Source organism: Lissotriton helveticus, chromosome 8, assembly GCF_964261635.1.
Source record: "Lissotriton helveticus chromosome 8, aLisHel1.1, whole genome shotgun sequence".
NCBI classification, from domain to species: domain Eukaryota; kingdom Metazoa; phylum Chordata; class Amphibia; order Caudata; family Salamandridae; genus Lissotriton; species Lissotriton helveticus.
Window position 1 is genome coordinate 599237794 of NC_136069.1, and position 15273 is coordinate 599253066.

General features: G+C 46.2%; 1 protein-coding gene across 1 annotated transcript in view; it reads left to right on the forward strand.

The window, feature by feature from the left end:
• The window catches only part of PIBF1 (progesterone immunomodulatory binding factor 1), an 853407-nt gene that overhangs the window by 53208 nt on the left and 784926 nt on the right, over positions 1–15273 (forward strand). The window contains exon 3 of the mRNA XM_078656041.1: positions 13161–13261. Coding sequence (XP_078512167.1) covers positions 13161–13261 — 101 coding nt within the window. The remainder of the gene's footprint in view (positions 1–13160; positions 13262–15273) is intronic.

A 15273-nucleotide genomic window follows, 5' to 3' on the forward strand; every position in this document is an offset into this window, starting at 1 on the left:
GTGTGTGTGTGGGGGGGGCTCTGGGTGTGTGTGTGGGGGGGGCTCTGGGTGGGTGTGTGTGGCTCTGGGTGGGTGTGGGGGGCTCTGGGTGGGTGTGTGTGTGTGGGGGGTCTCTGGGTGTGTGTGAGTGTGGGGCTTTGGGTGTGTGTGTGTGTGTGGGGCTCTGGGTGGGTGTGTGTGGGGCTCTGGGTGGGTGTGTATGTGTGGGGCTCTGGGTGGGTGTGTATGTGTGGGGCTCTGGGTGGGTGTGTATGTGTGGGGCTCTGGGTGTGTGTGTGTGTGTGGGGGGCTCTGGGTGTGTGTGTGTGGGGGGGGGGGCTCTGGGTGGGTGTGTGTGCATGGGGCTCTAGGTGGGTGTGTATGTGTGGGGCTCTGGGTGGGTGTGTGTGCATGGGGCTCTGGGTGGGTGTGTGTGGGGGGGCTCTGGGTGGGTGTGGGGCTCTAGGTGTGTGTGTGTGGCTCTGGGTGTGTGTGTGGCTCTGGGTGTGTGTGTGGCTCTGGGTGTGTGTGTGTGTGTGTGTGGCTCTCGGGTGTGTGTGGCTCTGGGTGTGTGTGTGTGTGCTAGTAATTGCTGTCTGCTGAGCTCATCCGTAGGGTACAATAGGTCTCACATTGCGAGAGATTAAGCTAATGGCAATGTAAATGACAAAACCAACACATAAATAAAAATTTTGTCATTTACAATGCCAATAGCTCTAACTTTTCCAAATGCGAAACCATTGCATTGTAAATACTTGTTTTTTTGTGCCGCGAGTTCCCTTACTGCTGTTCTATACTTTACCTTGCCTCGCAATGGGAAAATAAAAATAAAAATTCCGATTGGTTTCTGTGAGTCACTAATAGTTAAAGTGTTTTTAGTTTGTGACTCGAGAAAGCAAGTAACATGGCTTGCATTATGGCGGGAATGGAGTAAAATTGTCATAGAGTGCTCTTATGTGCTATTTTCCCAGTGATTTTCTCGCAGAGTAAATCCACAAACCTTTTTCAGAAAGGCACCGGGGTCAGTTAAGATTAGTTTTCTTAGGCTGAAAGCCATCTGCCTCGATTTCTAACATTTTTTCATTGACAACTATGGAGAGCCGGAGTAGTAGTCTATTTTGGTCAAGTGGACAGATTTCAGTCCATCTGTGCCTGCGTTAGCATATGTCACTTGTACTTTAGATCTGCATAGCTATGAGCCAAGATAGCGTAGATGCCACAGCGAGGTCAAGAGGCAGAGGAGCCTGTCAGCAGATGCCGCCTCTAATGAAATGACAACCGCAAATTGGTGCTTGAGGCGCAGCCTGGAGGCAGTCATTATGTCAGACCTTGAAGCCGAGCACGCCATAGTACCATAGCAAAAGAAAACGTGAACTCCATGTTAAAAAAAAAAACAGACAAATGGCTTCGTCTTTTCCAAGTTTGTTGCTTTGCTCAGAATCCTTTTTCGGTAGTTCAATTTTACAGCAATTTGAAGAAGGCCTATTGATGTGAAATTTTACGTTCCTTTGTGACCACCTTTTCCGGGGAAAAACATCGAAAACAAAAAACAAGGTTGACTTCTGCAAAGAAGGCCTGAGATTGTTTTGTTTTAATATCCACGGCATTTGCACCTCCTCTGAAGCTTCGGGAGGGTTGGTAGAGTGCCCCTGTTTGATCGTGGGCCCATGTCGATGGAACTCCGCCACCAAGATCACACTGACATGCATGTGTCGCCATCCACAGAGGAAACGCTTGGATTAAAAATAGCGTTTGGGCGAGTTCCCGTTGTCTGCGTCCTGTCTTCACATCTGCACGAACACTTAGTACTCATGGTTTAATGTGCCAGGAAAGAGATGTCCTGTTTTTTACTCGGAACATGTGCTGCTTTCGTTAAATGGACACAACACCTCAAAGAGATGTTGCAAATCTGCAAGAAATTGTAAACTTGTTAACAAAGACCATTATTGCACCGCCTGATAACAGAGTTTAGTGTTACCCGCTCGTGATACTATTTAGGGCCGCCCCTCTTGGCAACATTCGGGTTCCTGGGGTGGTGTGTAGTTGCTTTCTACTTTGTAAAATGCAGACTGTTTACTAAGCCTGGAAAGTCAGCGGACAAGCTTGTTTATCCCACTAACGTTTGTCAGCAATATGGTGATTCCTCCTTTGACAGATACATTTATTCTCACAACATACACATTTTAAACAAGGGCAAAAAGAAATAGCAATCCGTGGGGGAGAGAGCGGAGGGAGATGGTGTGTGGGGGCCGACCTGCCGGCCGGCCAGCCAGCCATGATTAATTAGGGGAGGAGAAGCCTTAGGGGAGGAGAAGCTGCAGAGCGCACGCTGGGCGAAGCCCTTTGATGTGCTGTGCGGCCGTGAATGCGCGTGCTTGTTTGTTCACGTCATTCACGTGAACTGTAAGAAAACCGCAGTGCAAGAAGCCCTTAGTTTGACGAGGATTTCGAGCACTTGAATTCTCGATCCCTCAATGCGCTTGCGCGCATTGTAGGTTAGGAGACCTAAAGAGCACTTCCAAGAAACTATCAGATAAAACCATGCAAGCATAAAAAGGATAGTTACAACTTTAGGAGTTAAGTTAAGAGAAATACATATTCTTAATCTCAATAATTGTGTTAAAAATACAATCATGGGAGGAGCTACGCTAGTAACCAAGATGGCCGCGTAAGCTCCCGGCTCCGCTGACCTCTGCCAGCAGCTCGAATATCCTGCCTTTAATCCTGGACTTACACCAGATTTCCGTGTTCATGAAGTTTTCCTGCTTCTAACGGTACAATCCCGAGTTTTCTACCTCTTCCGCAGACGAAGATACGCCGTGTTTCCATTCTCGGCCTGACAGCGTGTGGAAGCCGGGGCTTCGATTTCTAGTCTATCCGGATCGGAATTGATCAACATCGGCCGTGAGACCTGGACTGAGCCCGGTCTCCCAAAGTGTGCCGTGAATTGTTGATTTTTGGTGACGATCCTGTGAACAGTCTACACCGAGGACGCACCAGCGTGCCACACCGGTTGCCGTGGTGGGGGTCTGGTGCCTGGAGCCCTTGCTACCCTCTCGGGGTCGACGGGCGGGGCCCTCGCTAACGGTGACGGTGTGTTCTGCTAGACGAGGAGCGCCCACTGTTTGACATCGGATTTGTGTGGCCTGTTACCCCGGAGTAGCCGGCCTCCGGGGTTCAAGTCCTGCTCTATCACCTATTGAGAGGGGATGGAGCGGACGGAAGGCACGCCATCGCTGCAGGCCGTCATGGCCGCCATTGGGGCGCTCCATTCGCACACTATCGCTGTGTTCCGGACACTGATTGTAAAAGTGGACGGTATCCTGGGACCGGAGGACAACTCTCTGTTAACTTTCCAGCTAACTGTGGTACCAGCGATGCACTGCACATCTGAGATCGAGGTCCCCGTGCAGATCCCGGATTTTATGAGCCTTGGCGGTCCCCCATTAACAACAAGCCAGTCCGTGCTTATCGCCAGCGTCTCCTGTGCGACTCTGCTGCCGCCTAATTCATCTATTGACGGTTTTCTGTGTAGTAACAAGTTCCTCAGTGACTGTTGGAGACATTCGCTGTTCCTGGACACCTTTCCTCGTTTGATTGGTGGACTTTGTGAACTTTTATCCTGTTTTCGATCCTTCTGCACTGACATGAACTTTTATGAACGCTCTGCCTTTTCCATCAAGATGGCGGCTCGAGTGCGAAAGACTCTATGAAAGACCGTACTGGCCAGGGCTGAGCCTGATCGTTCGGATCTGATACAATAACTTTATACGATGCCGGGGTTGCGCCTATAATGTGACGGGAGTCGGGTGGTTATTGACTATACTCCCCCGATTGGTTTGTATATTTTGCTGGATATTGATTTTACTATGTTCCGGGGTGGTCGCTACTGGCGGGGGGTATGGGAGACCGGGAGTGTGTTTGCTTTTTCCTCCTCCACTCTCTCTTTTTCCCTTCTTTTAGGGTAGTTCTTGGGCGACAGGCACGCTGCTAGTGGGGTTAGGCTGTAGCCATTGCAGGGGTGCAGGGTGGGGGGTTCGGGGAGTTTATTTTTATTTTGCCTTTGTTTTGTTCTATGGCCACTTTTCTCTTTCCTTTTTCCTTTTTACGAGAGGTGGGCTGTCTCTTCTCCACGGATCCTTTATTGTTCGGGTGTCTACACTGGCTCTAACTATCCGGTATCATTGAGGACGGGGTAGCGCGGGTGGGATTGTTTTTGATCGTATAATAGACAGTTTATTTCTCTTTCTCTTATATGCGTAATCGCGATAGGCCATGTGTTCCTTACGATGGTTATTTGTATGTATAATTCCCCCGTCTGTCCCTGATCTGTTTTTTAATGTTTGACACCTGATTTCTGTAATGCCTCCTCTTGTCTTACTGTTAAAATAAAAAAAATAATAAAAAAAAAATACAATCATGAGTGGGGCGTGGCCAGGCGCCAACGAAGATGGCCGCCTAGGACCTGAGCTCCGCCGGGACGACAGTTGTCCCCGTAAAATCCGGCAGAAGATCCTGGCTGGAGTGCACCCCTAGAGACGCACCAGCTCCCTAAAGAGAAGAGCTGCCGAGCGGTGCTTGCAGCGGAGCCCGAGTCCCATCGGGGCCGACACCCCACGCCGGGAAGTGCGGCGGCAAACACCGAGACCGCGGCCTGGAGCCTGAGTGCGAGGTAGGGCGGAAATTGAGACCCTGGCCTGCGGCCTGTAATCTGCGACTGGCCGGAGCGAGGCCAAACATCCGGCGGCCGGGCGCGAGGCGGCGCCGTGCCGCAGTGCTTGCGGTCCGCCGGGGACCCTAGCGGAGGAGGACCCACGAGCCGAAATTGGCACCAGACGAGCCTCGCCCGCCGCGGCGATCGACCCACCGGAAGGGCGGACCAGCGGGCGGAGACAGGTCTCCCTCGCGGCCTGACGCAACTGCGCCGACCGAGCCATACCTAGGGACGGTCGAGGTGGTGGTGGCGAGGGGCTCTAGCAGCCTCCCGGACGGGGGTGCTCTGACGGCGAGGCCCCGGGCTGACAGAGGTGGCGTTGCTGGGCTGTGGGCCCCCTTCTCCTGCACCGGCGGTGGCCATTGCCTGGTGACCGGTCATCGGGGGTTGTGCTGACCCACATAGAGTGCTCGTGTAGCTGCGACTGGCTGGCTGGCCGGGACCTGGGGGCTGATCACGGCCTGACGCACATAAAGTCCGATCTGCCCATAGAAGGAGTGGTGGGGGAGCGGGTGGCTGGCGGCCGGCCTGGAGGCGAGAGTGTGCTGGGGTCAACATCAGTGCCCGCCATGAGGCCCAAGATGGGAACAACGACCCAAACGAACAAATTGGACAAATATGCGGTGCCAACTGGACCCAAACAGTCTGGAGCGAAGGGAGGAGGTGATGGACTGGTGTATGCTGCAGGAAAAGACCGTGTAAGTGGCAAGAGGGTGCCCTCGAAAATGGAGAGAAATATGGACATGTTGGAACGAATATAGGGGGAACATCTGCGAGCCTCCATATGCCCCGCAGACTGGCTCAGAGGATACTGAATGGATCGATTTCTCCTTGTTCTGTAGCTGTGAAAATGCTGAAATGTCAATGTATTGCTGGTGCCGTAGCAGACTCGAGTATATGTAACTTGCTGACTGTGTTTGTTCCATTTCTACAATAAAAAAGATTTTCAACAAAAATACAATCATGATTAAACATGTGGAAACCTACTGTAACATCTGTAAAAATGTCATGGCCAATTTACAAGCCCTGAAACAGTTTCTCCTTAAAAGTGGAGCAAGCTGATGTGATCTAGGTTTTTTATGAAATTTGAAAAAGAGAACATAAGGCATCGTGCTCTGGGGTGCCAAGTCATCTCATGGGCAGGAAGGCAAGATTTTGACACACTCACCTATCTTGGGAAACGCAACCCAAAAATGTATAAGATTCATATGAAAATGATACAGAAGATATCAGTGTTCAAAATTCGTAACTGCAGGAAGATATGGCTGGGTGCCCTCCATGATTAAGAGCGAAGAATAAGCATGAACAGTTGGCCTCTCCAAACATATTGATGCATAAATCTGAAACGTATTTTTTAAGAAAGCATAATCATTGAATCCGGGTCACTAAAGAACTGGGTCCCTCAGAGAGAGACAATATATGCCAACCATGGAAAACGTTGAGCCTACTGAAGGGACATACAATCTCGTAACACCGAACAGTTGAATGTGGTCTCTGGTTGGTCCACATTGCATTCCACAATAATTGCTGATAGATTTGATCAATTCCTGTCCGCTAAGTAAATCCAGCTTTTTTACGCACTATAAAATTAGAGCAACTCAGTGGAAGGGCTAAAAGCCTTTTAAGAAGGCAATTTTCCATAATCTGCAAATCCCCACACTCCACAAGGCTCCAAACACCAGCTCCATATCTTGCCCGAGACACTTTCAGTCTTGCACATCATATACATGTCTTTCATGGGCTTCTGTTCCAACTTACGGGAGAACTTAAAATGGTTTCAATAGAGCTCTTAAATAAAGTCTTCTAATAGCTATTTATTGAACTCATGAGCATCCTGGGAATCTAAGAGGATTCCCAAACACAAGAAAGTATTTGCCTTAGCTATGGGCACCACTCCTATACTAAAGGAACACCTCTTAGCCGGTTTAGGGCCGCAAGGCATGATGACAGTCTTCCTCAAATTGGTTCTCATGCCCAGGTTGTTCATGTAACTGGCAAACACATCCAATAATTTTTGCAGCCACACTGCGGTCCTCAACATTAAAACAACATCATCTGCATTAAGTAAAATCAAGACTAAGCAGTTTTCGGTGGGTTAGTGCCTTTTTCAAGAAGATCATGTTCTAAGTTATTAATGTAAAAGTTAAAAAGGAAGGGGGCCAACACACATCCTCTCTTACCCCTCTACGTATAATAATCTTCTAGGTAAATTCCCCATTCGACCTCTATCTAACTCGGTCTGTGGCATTGTGATATAAACTTATTTAGAAGTTGACGATTGTCTTGTCAACCATTTGTCTCCTCATGATAGCCCATAATTTGCAATGCGATATGCAATCAAATGCACTGGTGAGATCCGCGAACGCCAGATGCTGTGTTCTCTTTTGAGCCTTGTTATATTTCCCAATTAATAGGGCGATAGCTTGGTCGACTGTACCCTTTACCTTACAGAAACCATACTCTGAATGTCAGTTAGGATATTATTTACTTAAGCCCAGCCTTCTAACCTGGCAGGGATAATATGACACAATGCCTTGACCTAATAGTTTAGGAGAGAAATGGTTCGATAGCATTTCAGATGCACTCTACACCCTATTTAAAAAATGGGGACAGTGAAGGATTCTAACCAATAAATTGGAGGGGCGGGGGGCAACTTCAAATACTGAGTTACATAGCATCGTTAAAATGGGAGCCCAAATCATTATTATCTGTAAACATGCCACACGACATCTTTGTTGAGTTGTATTATTTATTTATTTATTTGTCTATTTGAATACCACAAATTCATCTACAATACATATACAGAAAAAACACATGACTTAAAAACACAGCATAAAAAGTAGCTAAAAACAGAAGAGTAATTAGTGTGAACATTCACTGTCTCAGTGTTAGTTCCTCTCAAGTTTATACAAATCCTCATTTTAATTTCAAAACATCTACAGATAGCTCAAAGTGGCGGTGCTAAAGTGCATATATTCAAAACCTATTAGCCAGTAGGTTAAGTGGCAATGCCGAGGTGCAAATGTTCAAATATAGCGGCACAACTTCATGTTAAGCCATTATTTTGTGATGACTATGATCATGTTACAGTTTCCTCTCTGAATCGGTTGTGAAATCAGATTCTCAGTGTATTTTATTGTCCTACTACTACGATTACATGTTTCCTGGGAGTACTTCTCAGTACTCCTTTTGTTACACTTCACAAAAAATCAAAATAAAAACAGTTTGAAGAAAAAAAAATATAGCAGCAATCTTAAAGCAATAAATACTCTCTGGTTCTATATGCAGATTTTCTGAGCACTGTTCAGATAGTAAAACTATACAAACGTTAAAAATAGCATTGCTCAATTATCTATCCGGGCCTACTGCCTAGATGTTTTGATCTTCTAAACCAGGCTGCTGGGAGAAAACGGGGGACCGGGAGCAGAGTCATTGGCTTCGTTTCTGTTTTGCAAACAGTCAGGACATCCCAGTAATGCCTAGTCCTGGGTTAAGCAAAGTGGTTTCAAGAGGAATGCCAATATCTGAAAGGACCTGCCAAATATTGGCTCTTGGGACCTTGTCAAAAGCCACTCACAAATTCACGAATCCTAGTCTACCCTTCCCTATGAGTACCATTGAGTTGTGTAACAATAAACATCTGTTATTCGGCTCCAAGAAACCTTCCTGGGTAAACGTGCGCTTTACAAATACTCGTTATGTTACTCTATTCACAGTCTTCCACCTAATCAGCTGGAATAGACAGGCCTGATCTATTGTACTCGTTTTTGATCTAATGCGTGCCAACAATTGGCTTATTATAGATTTTTTGGACATCCAGACTGTAAGCTTAACCACAATTTGTTTGCAGAAAATGTTTTGCAAATTATCTATTAGGCTAATGGGCTGATGAATTTCTGGATAATCACGAGATCTTTTCTTAAAGATGGGAACTATCTCAACATTCTTCATGTGTCTGGGATAAGGTCTCCCTGCAGGATTGCATTGCTTACCGTGTTTGTTTTGTGACCATTGGTCTGGGTTGGAATGGTAGAGATCGACTCAGCCTTTCCTGCTTTTGGGATTTAAGAGCAGCTAAAGCGTCCCCTGAGGAAAAAGTGAGGGATTGTTTTGTTGCTAGGAGGTGAAATGTTTTATGCAGCTGTCCTTCACTGGGCCTTGGCGCCACCTGTTGGGTTGCAAAAAAAGTAATATAAAGTCTTCTTGTGTTTATTTGAAGTACCACAGATACTCCTTTTATTTTATAGATATAGATTAGATTAGATTAGATTAGATTAGAAAATAAAAACACAAGCTGATGATCATTTTTTTGCCACACAGTGAAATAACATTAATACAGAATAATTGTAATAAACAGGCTGACTTTAGGGTGGTCCTGGAAGCATGCAGGCCCTTCAGGAATGGCAGATAAAGAAACACAAGCAGGTGACATGCTGCAGTCTCCTTTTGTATGTGACATCACTGTTCAAGAAACATGTTGTCTATAAAAAGAGCATTACTATACTGACATTTTGTTCATATTCATAGTTACTGAAATCAGCAGGCTTACTATATCAGGGTGAGCTGTGGGCTTGCTTCTGACTGGTGAGGAGATTGATGTCAGGTTCCATTCCAGTTACAGCCAGTCTCGGAGACTGATGCAGGTGTTGATCTGAGAGTCTTGATCTTGTCGGATTTTTTATCAGCTTCATGCGTGAAAAAGTTTGCTCACAGATATATGTGCTCCCAAAAACTGTGGACGTCTTCATAGCGTGCTTTCTGATGTTGGGTTAGGTCTCGTTTGGGAGGGAAGCATATTACTCTATGAGACAGTTGGGCTTGAATGCGTCTTTCAGCACATCACAGGTCTGCAACTCAGCCAGTTCAAATTGAAGAGAAGGCAGGGTGTCATTAATGTCGGCAGTAAAAGGGTTCTGGAATATGCGAATTTCTTTAACGTGTGCATGAAGCTCACGGAATCGCATACTGAAATCCGCTCACAGCGTTTCCAGTGTGTCCTTGCACTTCTTGGTTGTAAACGGGTCCGCTGGCTCCTCAGCTGAGAGGCTCCGAGTAGCAGGTAGATGGGTGAAGTCTTGTTTTTGCACTTGTCCAACAAGCAGCGCCATTTTAACCTCAAATGCTTTGACGTGGGAATACATGTCACTGATTAATTTTCCTTTGCCTTGGAGCTATAAATTGAGGCTGTTTGAAATTTCTGTCACATCTGTTAAAAAGGCAAGGTCCCATTTCCATTCTGTGTCGATCAGCTCTGGGACAGTTTTTCCCTTTGTCAGGAGACGGGCGTTGATTTCGGTTAGCAGCTCGTAGAAGCGCTTCAAAACTCTACCCCGGCTTAACCATCTGACTTCAGCGTGGTAAAGCACGTCTCCATGGGCAGACTCCAGCTTGGATAGAAAAGCTTGGAACTGCCTGTGCTTTAGTCCGTTTGCTCTGATAAAGTTTATGCAAGACACAACCACCTTCATGACAGATTCTCACTTCAGAACTTTGCAGCACAGTGCTTGCTGGTGAATCAGGCAGTGGACTTGTAGTGGGGGGTGAGACCTTGTTCCTCCATTTCTCTTTTTATGAGCCCCACTAGCCCCCACGACGCACCAACCATACTCGGAGCACCGTCCGTTGTGATGCTAGCCAGCTTAGCCCAGTCGAAACCCAACTCTTCCATCGTTTGGCGTACTTTACAAAAAATATCCTCTTCTGTCGTAGTATCCGTGAGACTTTGTAAAGCTGTCAGCTCCACGGACACTTCAAAAGTTGAATTAACTCCCCGAATAAAAATCAGCAGTTGTGCTGTGTCCTCCACATCATTGCTCTTATCCATTGCCAATGCACAACACTAAAAATCTTTAGCTTTCTCTTTCAGCTGGACATGTACATTATGCCCCATTTCTTCAATTCGCCTGGTAACTGTAGATGGGGACAGACTCGCCGTGTTCAGGGCATCTTTCTTGTCCGGACACACCTCCTCCATGACAGCGTTCAAACACTTCTTGACAAACTCCCCATCACTGAACGACTTTCCACAGTTTGCAATCAGTTTAGCTACCTTGAAGCTGGCCCGAACAGATGACAGGTTCGCCTGTGTTTGGCGTAGCATTGTACTCTGCTGGGCGGCAAATCCATTTTGTAGCTTAGCCACCATGTCTTTCCTCATTTGGCCCAGCAAGCTAGCATACTGCCCTTCATGGCAGGTTTCATAGTGTCGGCGGATATTACATTCTTTAAAAACCGCCACTGTCTCTTTGCAGATTAAACAAACTGCCTTTTCCTTGCACTGGACAAAAAAATAGTCGTCTGTCCACTGCTGTTTAAAAACTCTGCACTCGGAATCTATTTTCCGTTTCCCCAACAGTTTCGACATTTTGTTGTCTGTCTTTCTTCCGTTCCTCTCGGGCTGGTAGGGGAAGTAAGGGAGACCTGAATTCAATGGGCACAGATAAAGCCCTCTCTATGTTTACTTCTTGTGCACATGCGGTTAACAGCGTGTACCTTGAGTTTAGGAACACCCAGTGAGTAGAAGTTGTCTATAGTGGTTAGTTAGAAAACAGCGCTCCTGTGTAGAAACGAAAAAAGATAAGTACCCCAGCGCGTAATCAAAGCGCTCCAGCGCTGTGTCCAAGGTATTCTCATAAGCGCCCCAGTGCGTTGTCACGAACTGAAAGTAAAGCGCTCCAGCATGGTGCCAAAATAAACCACAAGTACAGCGCTCTAGCGCGGTGCCAAAACAAACTCAGGATAGCGCCCCAGCTTGGTACCCAAACAAACAACCAAACCCCAAGTAAAGCGCTCCAGCGTGGTGTTGAAACAAATACAGAATAGCGCTCCAGCGCGGTGTCAAAACAAACACAGAATAGCGCTCCTGCATGGTGTCAAAGAACCTCAGTCAAGGTCGCGAACACACGGCCTCAGAAAACACGGTTCTTACTTGCGTAGAAGCAGGCAAAGGACAGGCATCAATCCGAAGCTCTGTGTTGGCGGGAACTTCTGTGTTAAGCGATTTCCCCCGGAAGTGCTGTGAGATGCCCCGGCGGTTTCCGGTCGCCTGGAACTTGACCGCCAACCGCCTGCAACCTGGAAGTGAGGAATACGTGTCTCCGCATGAGACAAGAAGCAACGGATTGTTTGGGATCATTAAGTGGGCCACTCCAGTTGATTAAATGGGCCTGATGTGGCCCGGGGGCCGTGGTTTGGGGACCCCTGGGCTAACTCATGTGCATCTGGCTTGTTGAACCTCATCTTGACTTATTTTTGGCCGCTTGTAATAACTAATCCATGGTGGAGTTCTCCCGTGCTTCCTTTGCCATCCGTATAGTTGTTCTATAACAGCGTCTAGCTACCTTTATTGTTTCTCTTTCTCTGATAGCATTTATAAGGACTCATTTTCTTGAGCCGTAGTTCGAAACAAATCATTCTTGGGTATTCTGTTGCTTGTGTGTATTACTTTGTTTAGAGTATCAAAATTTCAATTGGAGTATTTGCCGTCCAGTTAGTAGGGCAGTTGAACTGAATGCCATAGGACACAAGTAGCAAACGAGACTTACGAGAGAAGTTCCCAGTAACAAATGACTACCACAGGACCTGGAGTGAAAAGCCTGGCAGTGGCTTTAATTCATAAGTTCTGAGGAAAATTGTAGATTTTGGGCGCAGGGCTAATATCCTCTAAATACAAAATATCTCTGAAAGGCCAGATTGGTTTATACCACATATTCTGTGAGGTGCAATGTCTATATCTTGCCTTCTCACAAATGTAATACAAATTGTAATTATAATTCCATAAGCATTCAAACCATGACCTGTTATTAGTACAGTAAGGAATGCGAATTGCTGGTACTTGCCACGACTGTTTATTACATCTGCTTAAGCAGGTGAAGTAGAGTGAGGGGTTTGGATTGTAATTTAGGACTTGATTTGGAGTTTAGTGGATGGGTTACTCTGTCACAAATGTGACACATTTCTCGGCCGCCGTATTGCAAGTGCTATTGGATATAATGCACTTGTAATCCAGCAGACGGTGTATTCATCATCTTTGTGATGGAGTAACCTGGTTGACAAACTCTGTCAGACCTTTACCCCTTACCCTCCCTGCGGAATTACCACAAAGTGCCTATATCTTTTCCACATTAATTCAGTCAATCTCTCTCTCTCATTTTGTCATAATATTTTCTCTCTCATTTTTTCTTTTTCTCTCTCTTGGGGGGGTTCACTTGTGAGCTCACTTATGTGCTGTCACTCTCTCGTGCAGTTTCATTTGTTCTCACTTGTTTCTGTCTCTTCCCTTCTTTTTATTGTTGATTGGGTACAAAGTAAACACAGCTTCATGCATGGGTTGATTTACCTTACCATAGTACTTATTTTGCCAGATTTCACTTTTTAATTTGTAGCTCATGCGTGTGGATTGAAGAATGAGACACAGTCAATAGGAGAACCATTACATTTCTTCTCTTTTTACTGCTTTTCCTTTAAGATTGAGGAGTTGGAAGAAAAGCTTAATGATACATTACATCAGAAGCAACTGTTAGCATTGCGACTGGACAGCCAATCCAAGCTACAGCAGGAAGATTCCAGGTGAGCACACACATTTTTTTTAATGTATTTCTTCACTTTTTTGTAAACGGTGATCCTTTTTGTGTACATTACTAAAAGTGCAAACTTAACTGTGATTCTGTTCTTTTGTGATTTCCCCCCTTTCCCCCCCACACAAAAAATTAACCGTTGTCATGGCTCCAACAATGGTCCTTGAAGGATGCCTGGAGTCACCAAAAACCTGGAATAAAACTGTATTCCTACTGCTACTCAAAATACAACATTCCATTTCCTCTTCTGACTACCTTGGTAGGGAATTGTCAAACCATAGTCCCTTCATACTGAGCCTTGGTTAAGGCAGATCCTGCTTGCCCACCCTCACTTGGCGCCTACACGCCAGCACTCTCAAGGACCCACCATTCACTTATACCTTATCAGACTAAATTCTTAAATACTTTGAGCACAACAACAGTTCTGCTTTCTCCGCTGCTGTTGAACAGGAGGCCGTCAAGGTAGTTGTCAGAGGCCTTTGCATTCACATGGTTTTAGGGATATGTGAAACAATGCTTTGAGAACTGGTTACTGCTAAACAAGAATACATAGCCATAGAGAGTAGAGCCGCTGAGGATCCCTCAATCCGGCCCTCTGTGACTCGGCTCAGCGAGTCCTAGGTTTGGCTGATCAATTGGCTCAGCTGCCTGGATTATACCTCTTACATGGCCTTCACTCATATCGAGGGTGATACGCCCAGTTGCCTCTTAGTGTGGTTAACTAACAGGGAATCCAAATATTCCCAGGTGGTGTCTATCCTCAGTCCGGATGTCACCTTTCTCCATTTACAATAAGACATACACAAAGCCATCAACACCAACTACAGGGATCTCTATCGCCTCCCTCCCTCCCACAACGGTGCGGTTGGTCTTCCGATTGAATCTTACAAGATGTTTGCAGGCTCTAAAATTGACTACGTTATATGGGGCCACGATGGAGGCCAGACACCTCATAAACACGCTTAGTGAGGCCTCGCTAGTTTCGCTACTAAAACCTGGGAAAAAACCCACAGACCTTGTTTTGCCTTGTCTCGTCTTTAGCTATAATAAGCATAGTTTACAAAATCCTTAGCAAGATCCTGCCCATCAGTATTCCACAAGTGCTTCCACGCCTAGTGCACTCAGACCAGAACAGACAGACAGACAGACAGAAATACCTCTCAAAATATCCTGCATTATTATACTGTCATGCAAGATGTCCAGGGAAGATGAGTACGTGCTGCTGCCCTGATGTTAGATTTGCAGAAAGCATTTGTCAACATAAGTTGCGATTACCTGTTTGCATGCTGTCAAAGTTTGGCTTAAGACGGGTAAGCCATAATCTCTTTACTTGCAGCAGTGTGTCTTCCTATGTATCGCAAGTACTGTACACTTAGCGGCCTTCTACTTTGAGAGTTTTCTAATAGGGAACCTCAGCCATGCTGTCCTTGTTTCTTCAGAGGCCTGACTTTTTTGTGTTGTTAAAGAGCTTGTAATCTGCTAGCTCTGTTTTAAATTTCTTCCCTTGTGAGTTGCTGCCATGTGAAATATCAGTCTTCGTAGGAGAGATCAGCAGGATTCCCACCTGTTGATCCTCACTTGAACGCAGGAGAGAGATTAAAGACCTTATTCCTATCTACTAGAGTACATTGATTCTAAGCCGTGTCCCCTGTGCATCAGCGGCTGTGCTCCGCAGTCATAGCACCTTCAGTTACCAGCACAGGTCAGGCCTGCTGCTTCTAAGGTACAGTGCTTCTAAAGCCAGGCCCTGGGAGCATGGGAATAGTGCAAAGCTATGGCCCCTTCTAGTCAGCAGATTACCCATCTGTCTGCATATACTGTTTTTTTCAAGTGACCAGGTGAGCATGTCCCTATGCTCCCACCACCTGTCGGCTACATGGTCTGACAACAGCTGTTCCTTTCTTACTCTATCAAGAAGTCAGTGTTCCATGACCAGTAGGACGCCAGTCTAGAGAAACTGTCCACCATGTCCCAACACTAGTCTGCCACCGGACCCACAGAACG